This window comes from Notamacropus eugenii, chromosome 4 (assembly GCF_028372415.1).
Source record: "Notamacropus eugenii isolate mMacEug1 chromosome 4, mMacEug1.pri_v2, whole genome shotgun sequence".
In the NCBI taxonomy this organism is placed as follows: Eukaryota; Metazoa; Chordata; class Mammalia; order Diprotodontia; family Macropodidae; genus Notamacropus; species Notamacropus eugenii.
The window spans coordinates 14807165-14824642 of record NC_092875.1 but is presented as its reverse complement, the minus strand read 5'-3'; the positions used below and the strand labels follow the sequence as shown (position 1 = coordinate 14824642).

Here is a 17478-nt window from a genome sequence, read left to right as displayed (position 1 = left end):
TATCCACCTACCATGTGCCAGGCATTGTCTTAAGCACCTTACCAATACTATCTCATTTGGTCCTCACAACAACCCAGGGAGGCAAGGTGCTGTTATTGTCTTGATTTTACAGTTAGGGAAACTGAAACAATTATGGGTTAAGTGGCTTGCCTAGGGTCACACAGATAGGAGGTGTCAAGAGGCTAAATTTGAACTCAAGTTTTCCTGGCACTAGGTCCGGGGTTCTACATACTGTGCCACCCCAAACCCTAGCTCTAGAACTCTTTGCTAATTTTAAAACACACTCTGTAGGAGCATTTTGTGTCATCAAATACGCAAGTCATGAGACCATAGGTCTCCCCCAGTACAATGCTCTCTGCTCAGGAAACAGTATAAACCACCAATCTAATAGCAGATCATTTCAAAGAAGCAGAGAATTTTAGCACCCAGCAGCCATCTACTCCAGCCTATAATGGAGAAGGATCCCCACCCTCCAACATGTTTGGTAACTGTTCATCCAGGTTTTGATTACAAACCTCTGAGAAGGAGAGAAACCACTACCTCCCAAGGTCAACCATCCCACTTAAGGATAGCTCTAAAGGTCAGAAAGTTTTACCTCAGTATGCCTCTTTGCAACTCCCATATGTTGCTTCTGGTTCTACTCTGTGGTCAAAGGGAACACAGCTGATCCCACATGACAGTCCTCCAAATGCTTGACAGCAATCACTAACATTCCCTCTGACTCTCCTCTTTCTGTTAAACATCACCAGTTGCTTCACCCCATTTCCATATGACATGAACTTAAGGCCCTTTCCCCTGCTGGCTGTCCTCCATCTTCTCAATGACCTTCCTACCCAGAAGGAACCTAAGACTCTAGATGTGAGAAGGACCAGGGCAGGACATGGAGGGACAATTATCATGCTATGCTTTGGGGCTCTACCTACCTTCATTCAGGTCAAGATGGTGTCAGATTTTTTAGCTGCTCTCTCACACTATTGGCTCACTTTAGGTTTGCAGTTCACTCCAACTCCCAGACTTTCTCCCAAACAACCTACTATCTCATCATGGCCCCTCATTCTCATCCTCATGTTGACAATCTTCAGAACTGAATGTAAGACTTGATATTGATCACCATCGAAACTCATCTTCTGCCATTCAGCCCAAAGCTCTAGTCTGGTCTGTCATGATCTTGTTGGTTCCTGGCTCTGCCCTTATCCAATACATTAGCTATGCTTTCCCATATTGTGCCACCTGCAAGCGAAATCTCATCAAATTAATTTAGACACTGAAGAAATGAAAACAGCAGGGTTGAAATGACCTAACATTGTAACCATTCTTGTGCCTTATATACCAAGAAGGGAAGCACCTTATAGCCTACAAGGTGATTGCAGTATAACCCTTATTCACCCAGAACTTGGGTGAGAGTCACCTCAAAACTCATGACCCAGGAGTAAAAACCTTAGAGGTCAGATTCACTCCCTGAAAGGGACTGACCTGGTAGCTCCCAATGCCACGTCAATGACAGGGCTATGAGTGGAACCTTACCCATCTTTGAGTCTCTGCCTCATAGACAAGCTTCTCAGGAAGACTTAAGGTCTATAAAGTCACTGGAGGAAGGCTGGGGATCTAAGGAATCCTCTTACTTTTGCTCTGGGGTCATCAGGGGTCTGTTGGTACTGTTATCTTCCCTAGTCCTGAGCTAGCCTCCTCATATCCACTTAGGACCACCTCTTGTAGACCGACTTTTTAAGTATCCTGCCTCCCAGGAGGCCCCCCCCCCCCCCATTCAAGTCTTCACCTGGCAATGTCCATCCTCAGTGTCCAGATACAAAGCATTGTGGGAAATAGAGTCCAGGGAATTTATCCCAGTACTTTGGGCCAACACATCCTGGGGAATGATCTCTTAGGAACTTTTCTCCTCAATCTCACTTACTACAGATATAAAACAGAAAGACAAATTATTTTATTTCAGAGGCTGCTCCATAAAAGCAGAATGTCCCTTTTAAAAAAATTTAAACTATATGTAATTATTCAAATACTTCTGTTCACTGAAGACATCTCCTACCCAGTCTAATTTGGCTTCACCATTTGTAAGCTCACCCAGTGGGCTTTGTGAGGTGATGTGCAGATCTTGGCCCATTCTCTAGTATGTCTTGCCCAAAGGTAGGGGAAGGATGGAAAGATACTGACCTAGCTTGGAAGGTAGAGGTCAGACTTTAATCACCTCATCAGCTGCTCTGAGTGTTTAGCCCAAAAGTCCATCCACTCTGCCCTGAGTAAGGGATAGCCCTTGTACATGCCTTTTGAGCCAATAATGACAGAGAGAACTCTCCAGGGTCTGGTATCAAATCTGCAGCAATTTCCTGACGTACCACCATAATTTGGTGACCCACATGTTGACCCCAAGCTCAGTCATGTACTGGATGTCAGGAGTCACCATTTTCCGGCACAGCTGGCCATACTGATGGCTGATATTCTTCTTCAGGTTGTAACCAAGGATTGTCTTTGCCCCCATTGCCTGCCAGGGCTGCAGTGATGGTTTCTCAATGTCCTTGGCATCTACTGCATGCTCACCTTCAATGCAAATCCTTTCCATTCGCTTGTTCTCCCTCCTCAGGGAGGCCACCTCTTGGGCCATGCGCTCCCGCCCAAAGGCCTCCACCCTGCGCCAGAAGCTGGCATTGAAGTGGCGGTAGAGGAGCGCATCTAGCTGGTTCCAGTCAGTGGCCCACTGGTAGAGCTTTCCCTTCAGCTGGTGGACGGCAGAGGCCCGGCGGGCATTGAGCTTGAAGTAGAGGATGTCCTCCAGCTCCCAGCACAAGAGGTCCTTGAGTAGCACCAGGGACTCGTCAAAGTACTCCTGCAACATGACCAGGTGGAACCTCTGCTCCACCTCCAGGATGTGCTCCTGCACCCGGGGGCTGCGGGGGTCCAGCCCACTGTCATAGCCCAGGTCAAAGAAGAGCAGGTTGCGGAGGTAGTGGGCATTGAAGCCTCTGGGGTTATAGTAGTGGTTGGGGTCCTGCAGGAATGTGGCCAGCTTGTTCTGACCCGTGAGTTTCCACGTGAAGGGTACCACCATCCCAAAGTAGTGGAAGGATGACTCAAAGAGATGGGCTGGATCCCGTAACACTGTGATGAAGGTAGCATTGGGGGGCACCAAGCTATGCACTTCAGAATAGGAGAAGCGCATGTGGTTGCAGATGATGTTGAAGCACTCACCAGGCTGGTAGTTGTGCACCAGGCTGCGCTTGAAGAAGGCTGGGTAGTTAAAGTCGTTGTAGCCACTGGGGAAGGCGAACTTGAGGTTGTGCTTCTGGCCGAAGCGGAGGAGGATGTTGAGCAGGGTGCTGCTGGCGGTCTTGTGTGTCTTCATGAACACGATGTCTGTCTTGGGCCGGCAGGAGCCTTTGGGGATGTTGACAGGTGAGGTGGGTGGAGAGGAACAGTGGGTTGGCTCTGGAACACTGTTGGGAAAGAGAGAACAGTGAGACCCTTTGGTGATAAAACTATAATCGTTTTTTTCTCATCATGTGTGACCTTGTGTAAGTCCTTACTCCCCTCTAGTCCTCAGGTTTCTCATCTGTAAAGTAAAAGTCAACCAAAAGATATTATTTACAATGGAGAAATACCAGAAATCTTTCCAATAAGATTAGGGGTAAAACAAAGACATGGCAAAAATATGGCTAAAAAGTGACAACCACTATTATTAAATATAGTTCTAAAAATGCTACCAGTAAGATAAGAAAAATAAATCAAAGAAACAAGAAGAGGCAAACGTCTGCAATCACAGATGATATGATGGTTTACTCTGAGGACTGTAGAGACTCAGCAGTCAAATACTACAATGAGCTCCACATAGATAGCTATGCCATAATTAGAGATGGGCACATCCTAAAGTGTTTGAAGAGAATGGAATAGAGGTGCTTATACAATTCTAGTTGAGGGGAGAATTATCAACTAAAAGATAAGTAGAAGGGATCATATAAGACAAAAGTCAATTTGGATTACATAACATTGAAGAATTTTTGTAACACTATCAGTACAACTAGAATTAAATGAGAAGCGGTTAAATGGGAAAACCTCTTTTCAACCAACATCTCTCTTAACAGTCTTATATACAAGACATATTTATTTGTGTATTTACATCTTTGTCTACATCTATCTGTCCATCTATACAAATACACACACACATACACCTACATCTATACAAATACACACACACATACACATACATCTATACAAATACACACACACATACACATACATCTATACAAATACACACACACGGATATATAAGAATAGGTATCATTCCATAACAGGAAAGTGATCAGATGGTATGAACAGACAATTTTAAGGAGAAAAATGTCAAATTTTCAACAACCAAATGAAAGCACGCTCCAAATAAAAATACAAGTAACACAAAGTAAAACAATCCTGATGCTTACCTCACACTAAGGAGATTGGCTAAGATGATGGGACACAAATGGTGCATTAGGGGTTCGGGACCTGACTAATAGATGGGATTTGTTAGTTCAGAGGGACAAGGATTAACTCTAAGCCTGGGGAACCATTCGTATCTATCAGAATTTCCAAGCAAGGAAGCAGATTCGAATCATGCCAGAGAGTTCTTAAAGGGACACACACACAGCCTGGAGATGTGGACTGAGAGGAAGGAGTGAAGACTGGAAAAACTGAACAGTAGTAGCATCAAAGGGCTGGGGGAGAAGCAACACTGGTTGAATCAGTAGTACCAGGGCAAAGGATAAAGGGGAACTGAGTTGTGGTAAAGAAGGGAAGGGACTGAGAAGAGTTATCCGGCCCCTACTGGCATCTGAGAGAAGACAAGTTGAAGTGAACTGTTGTACCCACCTCTTCAAGGATAGAAGGAAGTTCCAGAAAAAGTGTTGTTTCTCTAACTTCCCCTCCCTGTGTCTGTCCAGAAACAGACACTATCATAATGTGCTTTGCTTACTTTTTAAAAAAAATTTAAACATTTCCTGTTTTGTCCCGATTTTTGCTTCAAACAAGAGAAGTCAGGAGTGACCTAGAGTTTGAAAATATTTAATTTAGGTCAGAGAGTTAAACCTCTGTCTAAATGACAGGAATAGTCCTATCTGGGGGCCTGCGCTATTGCATTGTATTAATAATTCTTCATCTGATGGAAACATCATAAAACCAAGAAAAGGACAATGTAGACTTATTTTTCCTGAGATAAAAATTAATCTAATTGTTGTGACAAGTTGTGGCTGAGGAAAGGGGGTAGAAAGGAGAAGGATGTGACCAGAGAAAAGGTCGCACACATCATCCCCTGAGGAGAAGATAGGAAAGACATTGGAAGAATTCTTCTTTGGAAAGAATTGTATCCAGTATCCAGTATTAAGTGAGATAATATTTGGAAAATGTTTAGCACAGTGCCTGGCACACAGTAGGCACTATATAAACCCTTATTCCCTTGCCTTCCTTCCTTCCATAGGGACAAGGGAGTAAGAAGTTTCAAGGATCATCTGGTCAACTCTACCCTTATATTACAATAGCAAATTTTGAGGAGACTGTGGAAAGACAAGCCTTATGGATGGATTTGGGAATTAGTCTAAATTCTAGAATTATGCCAAAAAATGTATCAAACTGTACCTACCATTTCACCCAGTGGTACCACTACTAGATACATGGCCCCAAGGAGGACAAAAATACAAAGTAATTCTAGTTGCACTGATAAAAATATTTATGACAGTATTTTTTTTGTAGTAGCAAAGAATTGGAAAGAACTTTTGTTTCTTTTGTAACTGAACAAATAGAAATTGAATAGAATATTACCATGCTATAAGAAATTCTGGATATGAATTCAAAGAAATTTGGGAAGGCTTGTATGAAATGATACAGAGCAAAGTGGAATGATGTCCACAGGGGCCCCAGTAATATAAAGGGAAACAACATTGAAACATTTTAGAATTAAAATGGCCAATAATGCCTACTATATACAACTCATGGTGAAGCATGACTCCTATCTCTTGATGGCAGACTCTGAGTTCAAATGAAGCATGCCTAATTTTCAGATTTGGAAAATTTGTTTTGCTCATCTGTATTTATATATTTATTATGAGGGTTCTCTTGGTGGGTCAGTGGGAGGAGGGATGTAACAGTGAAGTTAAAAAAAGATTATCAACAAAACTTCAAGAAATAAATACGTAAATAAAGAAAATGAGGGAGTTTGGAATAGATTGTCTCCAAGGGTGTCTCTTCCAGTTCTTGCTCAGTTCTAACATTCTTTGTTCTAGGTTTCTAATAAACTAAAGTGTGTTAAAAGGTCTAACAAACTGTGACTTCAGATCCCCTCCTAGATTCTATATTCTACACTCTCAGTGCTGACAGATCAAAGTCTCTTAGATCTAATATTACATAGTTCATGTTCTAAGGTTCTGTGAAGCTTTTCTCTTTATGTTCTACCTTCATTTTTACTTCTAACACTCGACCCCTTCAGGTCTGACAGTCTATGCTCTAAGACCTGTTCCAGTTCTTCAAGTTCTATTTTCATGTCCCAGGTTCTATGTTCTGATATTTCTCTCAGCTCTGACATTTGTCTTTTAAGTTTTCTTCCAGTTCTGTTCTACATTCTGTGTTCCAGTTCTAACAATCAAGAATTGAGATCCACTTAAGCCGGTAATCACTCAAAGAAGGCTGAAAACCTAGACTGGCCAATCAGAAAAAGACACTTTGGCACAGTCCAAATGATCATAACCATAGTGCCTTGGGATGCTGTCTGAGTAAAGCCAAGATTCTCTTGCTAGGTCAGCAATCACAAGCTTGGATGAAACTGACCAGGAATATTCTTCTGCTTGTGACTGACTGATGAAGACCGGGCTCCTTGCACCGGATATCTTCTTGATTTATGATGTTTCTCTCCATCTCTTGTTATGACACCTTCATATATTATGACATCCCCTAACTGGCTAACAGACACCAGACATCCTGGAGGTGCTCTCTTGTTCTGTGGAAACTATAACTTTGGCTGACACAGGCATCCTGAGTAAGAAGGGAGAACACTTCCTTACTCTATGAATATAAATAATCTCCTCCAACTAGCCTTTCTTTCCCATATACAGATGATTCTGCTAGCTTATAGAGAATAAACAGCACATACATGACCTAATTTTGTTTGTCTCTTTTTATACCAAACATTGAAAATTGACACAGGGAAGCCTGTCTCTTCCTCTTCCCCAGACTCTCTCTTGCCTATGGTGGGGATGAGTCTTCCTCCCATGTGCCCAGAATGACATTGCCTTTGAAGTGGAGACCCCTTCTACCCATGGCCCTCATAGAATTTCTAACAAAGAAGTCCTCCAATCTGTGTGGGGGCCAGTCTTGAGGCCAGGAGGCTGCCCAACCTCTCCCCGCCCCGACCCTTTACACCTCACTCACTTGGCCATGGCAGCTTGAGAAGGGGCGATAGTGTAAGAGTAGAGCAGCAATAGTAAGCCAGTAAAAAGGCATCCCAGAAGGAGCACCTTTGCCATGCCATGCCAGGGCTTCCTGCGGGGTGGCATCTCAGTCACCTGGGGAAAAGAGAGAGAGAGAGATACAGGCAGCAGCTGTGAAATGAGCAGCAGTAATCACAATGCCCAGTCCCCTTCATAGCTACCAGAGGATGTGCCCTCCCCTGTCTCATCTGAGCATCACAATGGAAGAAATTCCCTTGTAGGGAGACCTTGACTGCTGGCAGGTATCCATGATGAAGACAAGGCTATGTATGGCTAATGGCAGCTCGTGAAGGACACATGGCCTTGATGACTGAGTGGCTACAATTTATGTTGGTTAACTGGACCCTCAGTGTGGTCATTTCACACCTTTCTAGAGGTTGGCTCTCCTCTTCCTCCTCCTTCTCCTCCTCCTTCTCTGTCCAGTTGCTCTTCCAAAACCTCTCATCCCTCTTCGAGCCTCCTCCAATGCCTCCTCCCCCATCTACTCAGCTGAGGACTTGGCCTCACACTTCACCTGAAAAGCCCCAAGGAGAGCTGGTCGTGTTTGATGTACCTTATGTCACCTTCTGGCACTGCCTTCTTCATCACCTCTAATGTTCATATCTCTCCACTCTTTCTTTCATGACTAAACTACTTGAAGAGGGTGTCTATGGTCAGTGACTCTCCTCCCACACTCTCTTCTAAGCCTTCCCCATTACAGATTCTCTCTCCAAAGTTACCAATGGTCTATTAATCACCAAATCCAATGGTCTTTTCCCAGTCCTCATGCTCCTTGATCACTCTTTCCTCCTTGATTACCCTCTTCTTTCTAGGTGTTCAGGACGTCCCTCTCTTCTGATTCTCCTCTTACCTATCTGACTGCTCCTTCTCTGTCTCCTTTGGTGATTCTTCATCCAGGTCACACCCACTAAATATGAATGCTCCAAGGGGCTCTGTTCTGGACCTTCCCTCTTTCTCTCTATGCTTTCTGCCGTAGTGGTCTCATCAGCTCCCATAAATTCAATGACCATCCCTATGCAGGTCTATATGCCCAGCCCTAAGCTCTTAGCTGACCTCCAGTATGCCTTCATCAACTGCCTTTCTGGCATCTTGAACTGGAGTTCAAGTGTGTACAAAACTGAGCTCATTCTATTTCTCCCCAAACCCTCTCCTTTTAAGAATGTCCCCATTACTGCCAATGTCACCATAATCCTCCCAGTCATCCAAGTTTGCAACCTAGACATTGTCCTTCAATCCTCACTCTCTTACTCCCCATATCCAATCACTTGTCAAATCCTTTTAGTTTCAAAGCATCCCTCTCTCCTTCCGTCTCTGCCCCTATCCTGGTGCAGGCCCTCATCACCTCACATCTGGACTGCTACAGCAGCTGCTGGGCAATCTCCCTGCCTCAAGGCTCTCCCTACCCCAGTCCTTCCTCCTTTCTTCTGACAATTATCTCCCTAAAGTATAGGTCTGACTGTGTCACCTCCCTACGCAATAAACTCCAGTATTTCAAGATCAAAAAGAAAATTCTGTTTGACTTTCAAAGCCTTTTACAACCTAGTCCCCTCCTACCTTTCCAGTCTCCTTACACTTTACTCTTCTCTGGTTATCTCTGATCCAGCACCCTGCCTTTTCCCTGTTCTGCCATGCTCTCCCTCCTCCCTCCACTTCCCAGCTTCCCTTGTTTCACTGAAGACTCATTTCTAAGATGACTGTTGGTGAATGTCCTTTTCCAGTCCCCCCAGTACTGCTGGTATTTTCCCTTTGGGATTACCCCCAAATAACCTGTCTAGATCTTGTACATGCAGAGTTCTCTCTCTTGTTAGGATGTCTGCTCCATGAGGGCAGGGACTGTATTTTGACTTCCTTTCTAATCCCACACTTCAGCACAATGTGCCTGGCAAGGGCTTTATCATTTCTTGTTGCTGGGTTAATTAGGTAGGCAGATGGAAGCAGCTTTCTCCTCGTGTCCCTCAGCCTGAAGATCTAGTGATGGCCACTGCTCTAGTCCACTGTGAACTGCTGATTGCTCAGCAGACAATCTGGGTCATCTTGCACACTTGGCAAGGTATGCTGGCACAATCTGGCTATTTTCTCACATTCTCAGTTGTCAACACACAAATATTTTCATTCTTTTTCCACATGGAACTATGGACAATGCACTGGAATGCTGTGATGATGCCCTCAGGCAATGTGAGAGATATGAAATAGTTACATTTCCACACTGCGAAAAATCATTTATCTTGGGGAAAACAAGTTGTTTAAGATAAAAGTTATCAGTCAGCAGCAGCAAACCAAGGAGGCTCAGAAGCCACAAAGTCGGGAGTCCTAGGCAAACAGCACCAAGCCAGTTTGGGGTTATGAATTGTTAGCCATTTTCTTACTACAACCCAAGCTTAATTAACCTCATGCATGTAACGGGAAACTCCCCACATAAAATTAGAGCCTCATTAAAGCACCATGCAAAAAAAATAAATAAATTTAAAAAATAAAAAAAATTTTAAAAAAGCATCATGCAACACATGATGGAGGAAACACATGTGAATGAGAAAATGCAAGAGAAAGAATGTGACCCGGAAGGATTAGGACCAATTCTGATCCAGAAGGGAGGAGTTGAGATTATTAAACCCTATAAAGCATGTTCTCACTTTTGTATTAACACACTCTCCCTTTACTATGGGGGTGTGTCTTCTTCTTGAGAATCAAAGGGGAACACACTTCAACCTTTCTAATAAAGAAACTTTGAGACACCAATCTTTGGAATTGAGTCTGGAATCATTCTTTATGAAAGGCAACAACTTCTTGTGCAGCTGGGTAGTGCAGTGAATAGAGCACCAGGCTTGGAATCAGGAAGCCTTGAATTCAAATTCAGCCTCTAACATTTACTATGTGACCCTGAATGAATTACTTTACCTTTCTGCCTCAGTTTCCACATCTGTAAAATGAAAGTCATAACAGCACTTACCTCCCAGGTCTGCCTTGATCCAGCAAAGTAATTATTGTAAAGCTCTTAACAAAGTGCCTATAGTAGTGCTATATAAAAGTTAGCTATACTCTATTGAGATGGTCTCTGAGGTCATCCATGCCAGACAAAGGAATTTTCCTAGACCATTTTTGGAACAGGGGAGAGCTGGTGAGCTACATCTTTTGAGTTCTCAGGCACATCCCACATCCCACTTCTGCAGTGAGAAGATGCTTGTCCTTTATCTAAGCTTCTGTCTCAGTTTCTCATGAACCTCTGGCACTGGAAAAACCCCAAGGTCAAATTTCTCTGGATTCACTTCAGTGACTGAAGAGCCTGGTTCTTATGTACTCCTGAGCACAGCCCTAGAGGATGATCTCAGTGTCCAGACATTCCATACCATCTTGTTTGCCATAACACACGCTCTCTCTCTCTGTCTCTCCCTGCCTCCCTCCTTCCTTCCATCCCTACTCCACCCCCATCATTGAACTCTGGCCAAGTTCTGGAGGTGGAAGGGCGAAACTTCTCCCCTCAGATGTATCTAAGAGAAAAAGGGTCACTTCACTTATCAAAGAGAGGCAGGTTTCAAAACTGCACTTTGGAATGGGACTAGCACTTAACCCTTTCCTGGATCACAGAAAGAGAAATGGCTTGTGTGAATCGAGACACAATTGAATTTGATTAGAATATCTCATTAGGATTTAAGGAGTCTTACAAACAAAGTTAAGCACTGGTTAATTTTAAAATAACTTTTAAATAGGTGTGTGCGTGTGTGTGTGTGTGTGTTAAAACTGGAAATGACTAAATTATATGAAACTCCTATTCACTTTAAGAAATCAGAGAGAGCTATGGGTTCCTTTCAAGATCGTGGAACCCAGACTGAAATTAAATGAAACATGCTCTGAAGTGTGATAATTGGGGTACATTTGTGTACAGCATTAAAATCCTAACCACAGATTTTCTGTAATACCATTTGGAACATAGATCCAGGCAACTGAATTCATGCTGGTTATATCTTAAGTGAAATGTTGTCTCTCCTAAGATAAGCTAGAATTTATAATGCCATTTGGCACAAACACAAATTGAGAAAATGCATAGACTGAAAAAACAGATGCCTCAGAAATGAAACTCTGAGCTCTCCAGTATGGGAGACAGGGGACTAGGTGCCACTGAATCTTTTCTGGAGTCTCACTCAACTTGACTGATGGGTTCAAAGCTCTCACTCTCTCAGAAGTTTTTAAGGGGTAGACATAGAAATGAAGTTTACTTTTCTAAAATCTTAAAATATTCTGAAGATCCTTTACCTTGTGGTCCCAGCTGTGACTAGGCTAATGCTAAAACCATTTCAGTAGATTCTGTTAGCTCCTCTCATCCCAAATCAGATTAAGAAAAGATAGTGCTGGAGAATGGTAGGGAATTTGAATCAATCTCTTCCACCTGGCAAACAGAAGGAAGGGGAAGGCGAAGCAGCTATAGAAATGGTCCGGTTGGCAATGGCCCTGGATGCCTGGACCCCCTGAAGCCTGCCCCTGGAGGCAAGCAGCCTCAGCCTCATCTTCAGCAGCGTCTGTGACTGTGGGGAGAGGAGAAAGGGGGATGGAGCAGGGCAGTAAGAGGTAACGAAGCCAGTCAGCCTCTGCACTTGGTAAGCTCAACATTCTATCGATAATTTTTATATGTGATGATTTGGGGCTGTAATTAATGTCATCTGAAGTTTGCTGTTTGTATTATCATTGTATTCCTAAACTGCTGTAAAATTCTCTTATATTGTAAAATTTGAGTCACCACTGTAAGCCAGAAATGGTGTTAGACAAAGCAATTTTTAATCTGTATTTTGTTGAAACTAAAAGGCAGTGGAAAGAATTGTTATGTTTCACTTATGAAATTTGCAACATTGTTAACTGTTATTTGGGGCTAATGTTATAGCATTAAAACCTAGAATTGGTCCCGCAGCAGCTCTAAGGGTAGATACTCCCTACTCCCCTCCCTTAGGTAGATGGCCAAGGTCACCTCTGAAATAGGGCTACAGGGGATAACTGGAGGACCCATGTGCTAGCCGCCGCAAACTGGAATCCTAAAAATAAAATATGGGAACCCTGAAAGATATCCTGGAAAAAGAAAAAAAATCAATCAGGGCAAAACAAATTAAATTAAGACTGAAAATGCCACAAGAAAGCATGTGGCTTTCATCTGTCCAGAGGAAGAATATCATGGCATGGACAGGCAACCCCTTCTTTGGGGTCCCTATCAGTTCTCCTTATTTTGTAAACTTACCAGATCCGAGGAAGCCATCTATGTGGGCCAGGTCATCAGACCCAGAAAAAAGAGCTTGTTTGGGTTATGGAGCTCCTGAACAATGAACTTGGCTTGTTCAAAGAATTCGCAAACTTATGTTTAATATAGAAATTATTTCTTATGATTTGTTTTTATACCAGGATAAATTTAAACTTGAGAAAGGAAAGAAAAACTAGAGAAAGATGTTAAGTGAAACTTTTTATGTATGTAAGTCGTGGTAACTTTTATTGCTTTTTCCAGATCCATAAGAGTAAAAACAATGCTATCTAGCCCTAAACTGTGATTGGGGAGACTTGCCAGTTGCGGGAAAAGCCCCTAGACCTACACTGATTTTATTTGGGTTGGAATCTACATATACTTGTCTGGATTAAATCAGTATTGAGAGAAATGCCACAAGCTACTCAGAGGGAATGTGATTCTGCTACAGGTGGAGGTTTGCTTCTGGGAAAAGCCCAGGGGACAATCCTAGCATCAGCCCAAGGTGAGAGCCTCCTGGCTCAGTTTCCCCACTGTGTTCCTTTCAAAAGGAATATTTCCCACCTGGCTATTCCTGAGTCTGGCTCTGAGATGGAATTGATACTGCATGGTTAACGATGACCCCTCTAAATTCAAACAGAGCCAACAAAGGATGTTTTATCCTGTTATATTTGGTATCTCTCTTGAGATGGTAACCTCGTTGGATGAGGCAGTGTCCTCACTGGGACCTCGTTAGAATGAGTGAAATCACAGATGAAAATACTGGTGAAGAAAGGCTGTGTGGAGTTAGGGTGTTGGGCACTCTTCCCCACCCCCCAGTATAAGTTCTTCCATTTCACAAAGTTGCTGAGAAAGTGGTTCATAAACACTCAAGTCCTATAAAAAGGTGAGAGTCGATTCTCAGGCATCTCTCCCCATTTCACCTCCTGGAGAAACCTGCCTAGGAAGCTGCTAGGGGTGTTAGGAAGTGGGGCTGTGGGCAGCAGTGCGGACAACCCCTTGTTCCTCCCCAGTCACACCCCCTGCCCAACAGAGAGCTGTGTGTCCCAGGAAGGTCAGAGACACTGACCTAGACGTGCCAGCCTCCATTCCCAAAGCACGGACCATGACTGCCCTGAGGGCAAAGTCATCCCCACCCACACATACCTGCCTTCTTGATGCTCAGTCAAAGTCAGGAAATGCCAGAGGGAGACCTGGGCAGCTTGCCCAGCTCAGCAAGGAAGGGCTGTCCAGACCAGCGGGACCTTCAGAAGCACCTCTCTGGGTCTACCTCCATCTTTGAGTCAGGGAGAGATGGGTAGGCATCCCTGATATATATTTCGTGCCCCTGTCCTTGACAGGCTCTGGTCACAGACCTTTGGACTTCGGTGGAACGCACTTGGATCACTTAACCCAGCACATTTATCTTGGGGACAAAGAGGAAGTGATCTATCCAGGATCCCCCAACTAGGAAAGGGTAGAGCTTTGATCAGACCCTGGAACAACTGTAAGTCCTGGGTTTTCCCCATTATCCCTCCCTGACTAGCACCCAACAAATTGATTTTAATTTTCATTTAAAAGAAGAAAAGGGGCCCACACTTCTTTGAGGCTGCCTAGAATCCAGACATCACCTGAAATAGTAGTCCCCAAGGACTGGGAGAGGGAGGGGGGGCAGCCAGACCCTAGAGAGATGATGTCCTCGCTAAGATGTCTTCCCTCACCTGATTTCCAGTTATGAAAATGTTTACAAATATTCACTGAGGATTGATACTGAGCCCAAGGCCCTGAACTGGAACCTGCCTCTGTATTTGTGTGTGAGGAGCCCCCTCCCAGAGATGAGGACTTGCCTGAGATCATGGGGGATCACTGACTTGGATCTTCTTACAGGACATTGACTTAATCTTCTCACTGTAGAGGTAGGGAAACTGAAGCTCTGAGAATGTCAAGGACTTGCCCAAGGTCACACATACGATGAGTAGCAGAGCTGGGATTCCAGGTCCTCTGACTCATTTCTATAGCACCCTAAGGTTCACAGACTGCTTTCTCAGCAGAACCCTCCAAGGTAGGGCCTGTAAATGTTATCCCCATTTTATCCCCATTTTACAGAGGAGGAAACTGAGGCCCAGACAGGTAAAGTGATTTGCTTTTAAAGGTCCCACAGTGGCAGAGGCTGGATTCAAACCCCAAACTTGTGGCTCCAAATCCAGGCTGTTTTCCATACTGCCAGGGGTGGTAATGGATGAACAGGGGACATTCTGGGCTTCTCCTGGCAGAAGTACCTGCTCTTCCCCCGCTCCCTATGAGGAGCCAAGGGGCACAGTTGGGTGGGTACAGGCTGGGGCTGCCCTCCCACTCTCCTCCCAGAATATCATGGAAGGGTTCATGGCCCTGGGACTCTCCTGCACTGGGGGAGAAGGCACCATTTCCCAGCTTTCACAGGTAGGAAGCTAGGGCACCAGGGAAGGAAGAGAAGGGGTCCAGAGGCAGCCCAGTTTTCTTGAGCCCCTTGAAGGGCAGTTGCAGCCCTGCTCTCTCCCTCAGCCCAGGGCTATCCTGAATGACAGCTCCTCCAGACCAGAGCCCAGAATCCAGTGTGCTCATGGGATCAAATGCACTCTGGATAAAGCTTCACTGAGGAAAGGTACAGGACTGACTTGGTTGGCAGGGGCCACTGGAAGGATGGCAGAGGAGGAAAAGTTGAGGAATCCTGCCTTAGACACTTTTACTGGGTGACCCTGGCCAAGTCACTAACATTTCTCAGTCCGTTTCTTATAGATAATGAGGCACCAGCCTCACCAGGTTGCATGATTAAATGAAATAATGATTTGCAAACCTTAAATCACTTGAACAATATTAGATAAATATGGGGGGTGGTGAATGGAGGAAGAGTGCCAACCTGCCCTGTCCTTCCTGGGGCCCTCTCCCAACCTCCCATCCTGGTATCATGAGATCAGGCAGGGCTCATCCAATAGACAGGGACCAAGCAGAGAAAGACTTGGTCAAAGGACCTGGATTCACATCTCATCTCTAACACTGACTTCCTACGCAACCTGAATCACTTAAATCTCTAGGGGCCTCAGTTTCCTCATCTATAAAATGGACTCTGAGGTCCCTTCTAGATCTGAGTCTCTGAATAAAGGGGGAGAGAGAACAGGGGCATCGAATGGGAACTAGAAGAGACCTTGGAGGTCTTCTTTTGGGGCCCTGGGAGGGGAATGGGACTTTTCTCAGGTCATGTGGCTAAGGAAGAGAAGCAGAGTTGGAACCTGGTCCATCTGCCTCCAGAGTCAGTTCTCTTTCTTCTGTAAGAGCTCCCTGAAGCGGGGAGGATGGGGTGATGGGCTGGGCTACTTCCTGGGCTGGCAGGATTAGGAGGGGTTGTAGGTCAGTTCCTTGGTTCTGCAGCTTTTTTTGCCTGGTGCTCGGGTCTCAATCCCAGAGCTCAGAGGTTTGTAAGTCCAGATAGCCTCTCCTGCTGTTCTGACCAACTCAGCTTGTTTGGTGTGGGGAAGGGAGACAGGTAAGGAGGGGAAGGGGAGTCTCTGGGGGGGGGGGTGCCTTCCTAGCACCACTCAGGACTTGCGTGCAAAGGGCTGCTTTAGACCCCAAGAGAATTCAGGAAAGACTAGTGTGAGGACACCCTGACTCAAGAAATCCTCCAGACCAGAGCTCAGATTCCAGAGTCTTCTTATGGGATCAAAGATACAACTCTGGAAGGAATCTGTGAGGCCATCTCAGTCACCTCACCCCTATCATTTTACAGATGATGAAAGGACCTTGCCCAGAATTGGGACAACAGGTACAGGATTATTTCTAAACTCAGTTGACTCATCTGCAAATGGATACAGTAACCTGTTTTGCCTTCCTTGTTGGGCTGTCTTAAGAAAAGTTCTTTATAAGCTTTAAAGCACCCCCAGATGGCCTTTTCGCTGAAGGACGTGCCCTCGGCTGGATCCATGGTCTGGCGTAGCTGCCAGTGAGGAAGGAGGGACTGATATCCCCCACACCCTGACCCATACACACCTCATTTGTTTTCTGTAGGACCCAGTGACCACTGGAAGAACCTAGAATGGTTGCAATATGCATTTTGGACATATTTTCATCCTAGTGCCCCCAAAACCCATGCCACACCTAAACTCCCTGTTGCTGTCGGGGCAAGGGTTGGGAGGAAAGAACAGAGGAGTTCTGAGTCAACTTAGTGCCCCACTGCCTGCAGACTGCCCCGTGCCCTCACCCATTCCTGGGTTGGGGGCTGGGGAAGAGCAGGGCAGTGATGGGGACAGGGCTCACCTGGATTAGGAACTCCTGCTGTTGAGGACTCAGGGCTTGGACTCTGCTGCTCATAATGCTCCTGGGTATCTGCTCTTGATGTAACCATTAACCCTGGCACAGATAGCCGTTTGTCTTGGCTGGAGTTGGGGGCACAAGGAGCATCTCCTTTGCTCCTCCCTGGGCGGGCCGTCCCCTCCCTACTGGGCTGGGCTGGGCTGGGCTGGGCACCATCCTCAAGAGAACTCAGACAGGGCTAGGGAGGGAAAGGCTCAGGAGCGGTCCTGGGTCTGGCTTCTAGCTTTGACCCCTACACCAGCACCAGCATGTACGTCCGGAATTCTGCCCCTGCTTTTGACCAGCTTCCCTTTCTCCCATTCAGGTCTTGACGCAAAGCTGTAAATGTGTCAGTGACATTTCATAACTCAGAGTTCTTTGTACTTCTGCCAAGAGACACAGAATTCCCTGTAGCATGTATATTCTCATCTATAAAATGCACTCCCCCAAACACACACACACACACACACACACACACACACACACACACACACACACACA

The 17478-nt window shown here is 45.1% G+C and overlaps 1 protein-coding gene across 2 annotated transcripts; it reads right to left on the bottom strand.

Annotated features, from left to right (window-relative positions):
* Positions 1-1920: 1920 nt before the first annotated feature.
* Positions 1921-17111, bottom strand: LOC140499028 (galactosylceramide sulfotransferase-like). Of its 2 annotated transcripts, none has more exons than XM_072599941.1 (3): positions 16942-17111; positions 7399-7532; positions 1921-3446 (listed from the first exon to the last, which is right to left on the bottom strand). In XM_072599941.1, the coding sequence occupies exons 1-3, from the start codon at positions 16993-16995 to the stop codon at positions 2324-2326; spliced, it is 1311 nt and encodes a 436-aa protein (XP_072456042.1). In that variant the 5' UTR covers positions 16996-17111; the 3' UTR covers positions 1921-2323. The 2 variants fall into 2 exon arrangements, with proteins under 2 accessions (XP_072456042.1, XP_072456043.1); XM_072599942.1 differs by lacking the exon at positions 16942-17111 and adding an exon at positions 10405-10620.
* Positions 17112-17478: the final 367 nt, after the last annotated feature.

What these genes read in the sequence shown, in the direction of transcription:
- LOC140499028 (XM_072599941.1), bottom strand. Translation starts at nt 16,995, where the DNA reads ATGAGCAGCAGAGTCCAAGCCCTGAGTCCTCAACAGCAGGAGTTCCTA. An exon ending in AGCAGGAGTTCCTAATCCAG is followed by an intron (nt 7,533 to 16,941) that starts GTGAGCCCTGTC and finishes TCTTTTCCCCAG; the next exon opens with GTGACTGAGATGCCACCCCG. An exon ending in TCTCAAGCTGCCATGGCCAA is followed by an intron (nt 3,447 to 7,398) that starts GTGAGTGAGGTG and finishes CTTTCCCAACAG; the next exon opens with TGTTCCAGAGCCAACCCACT.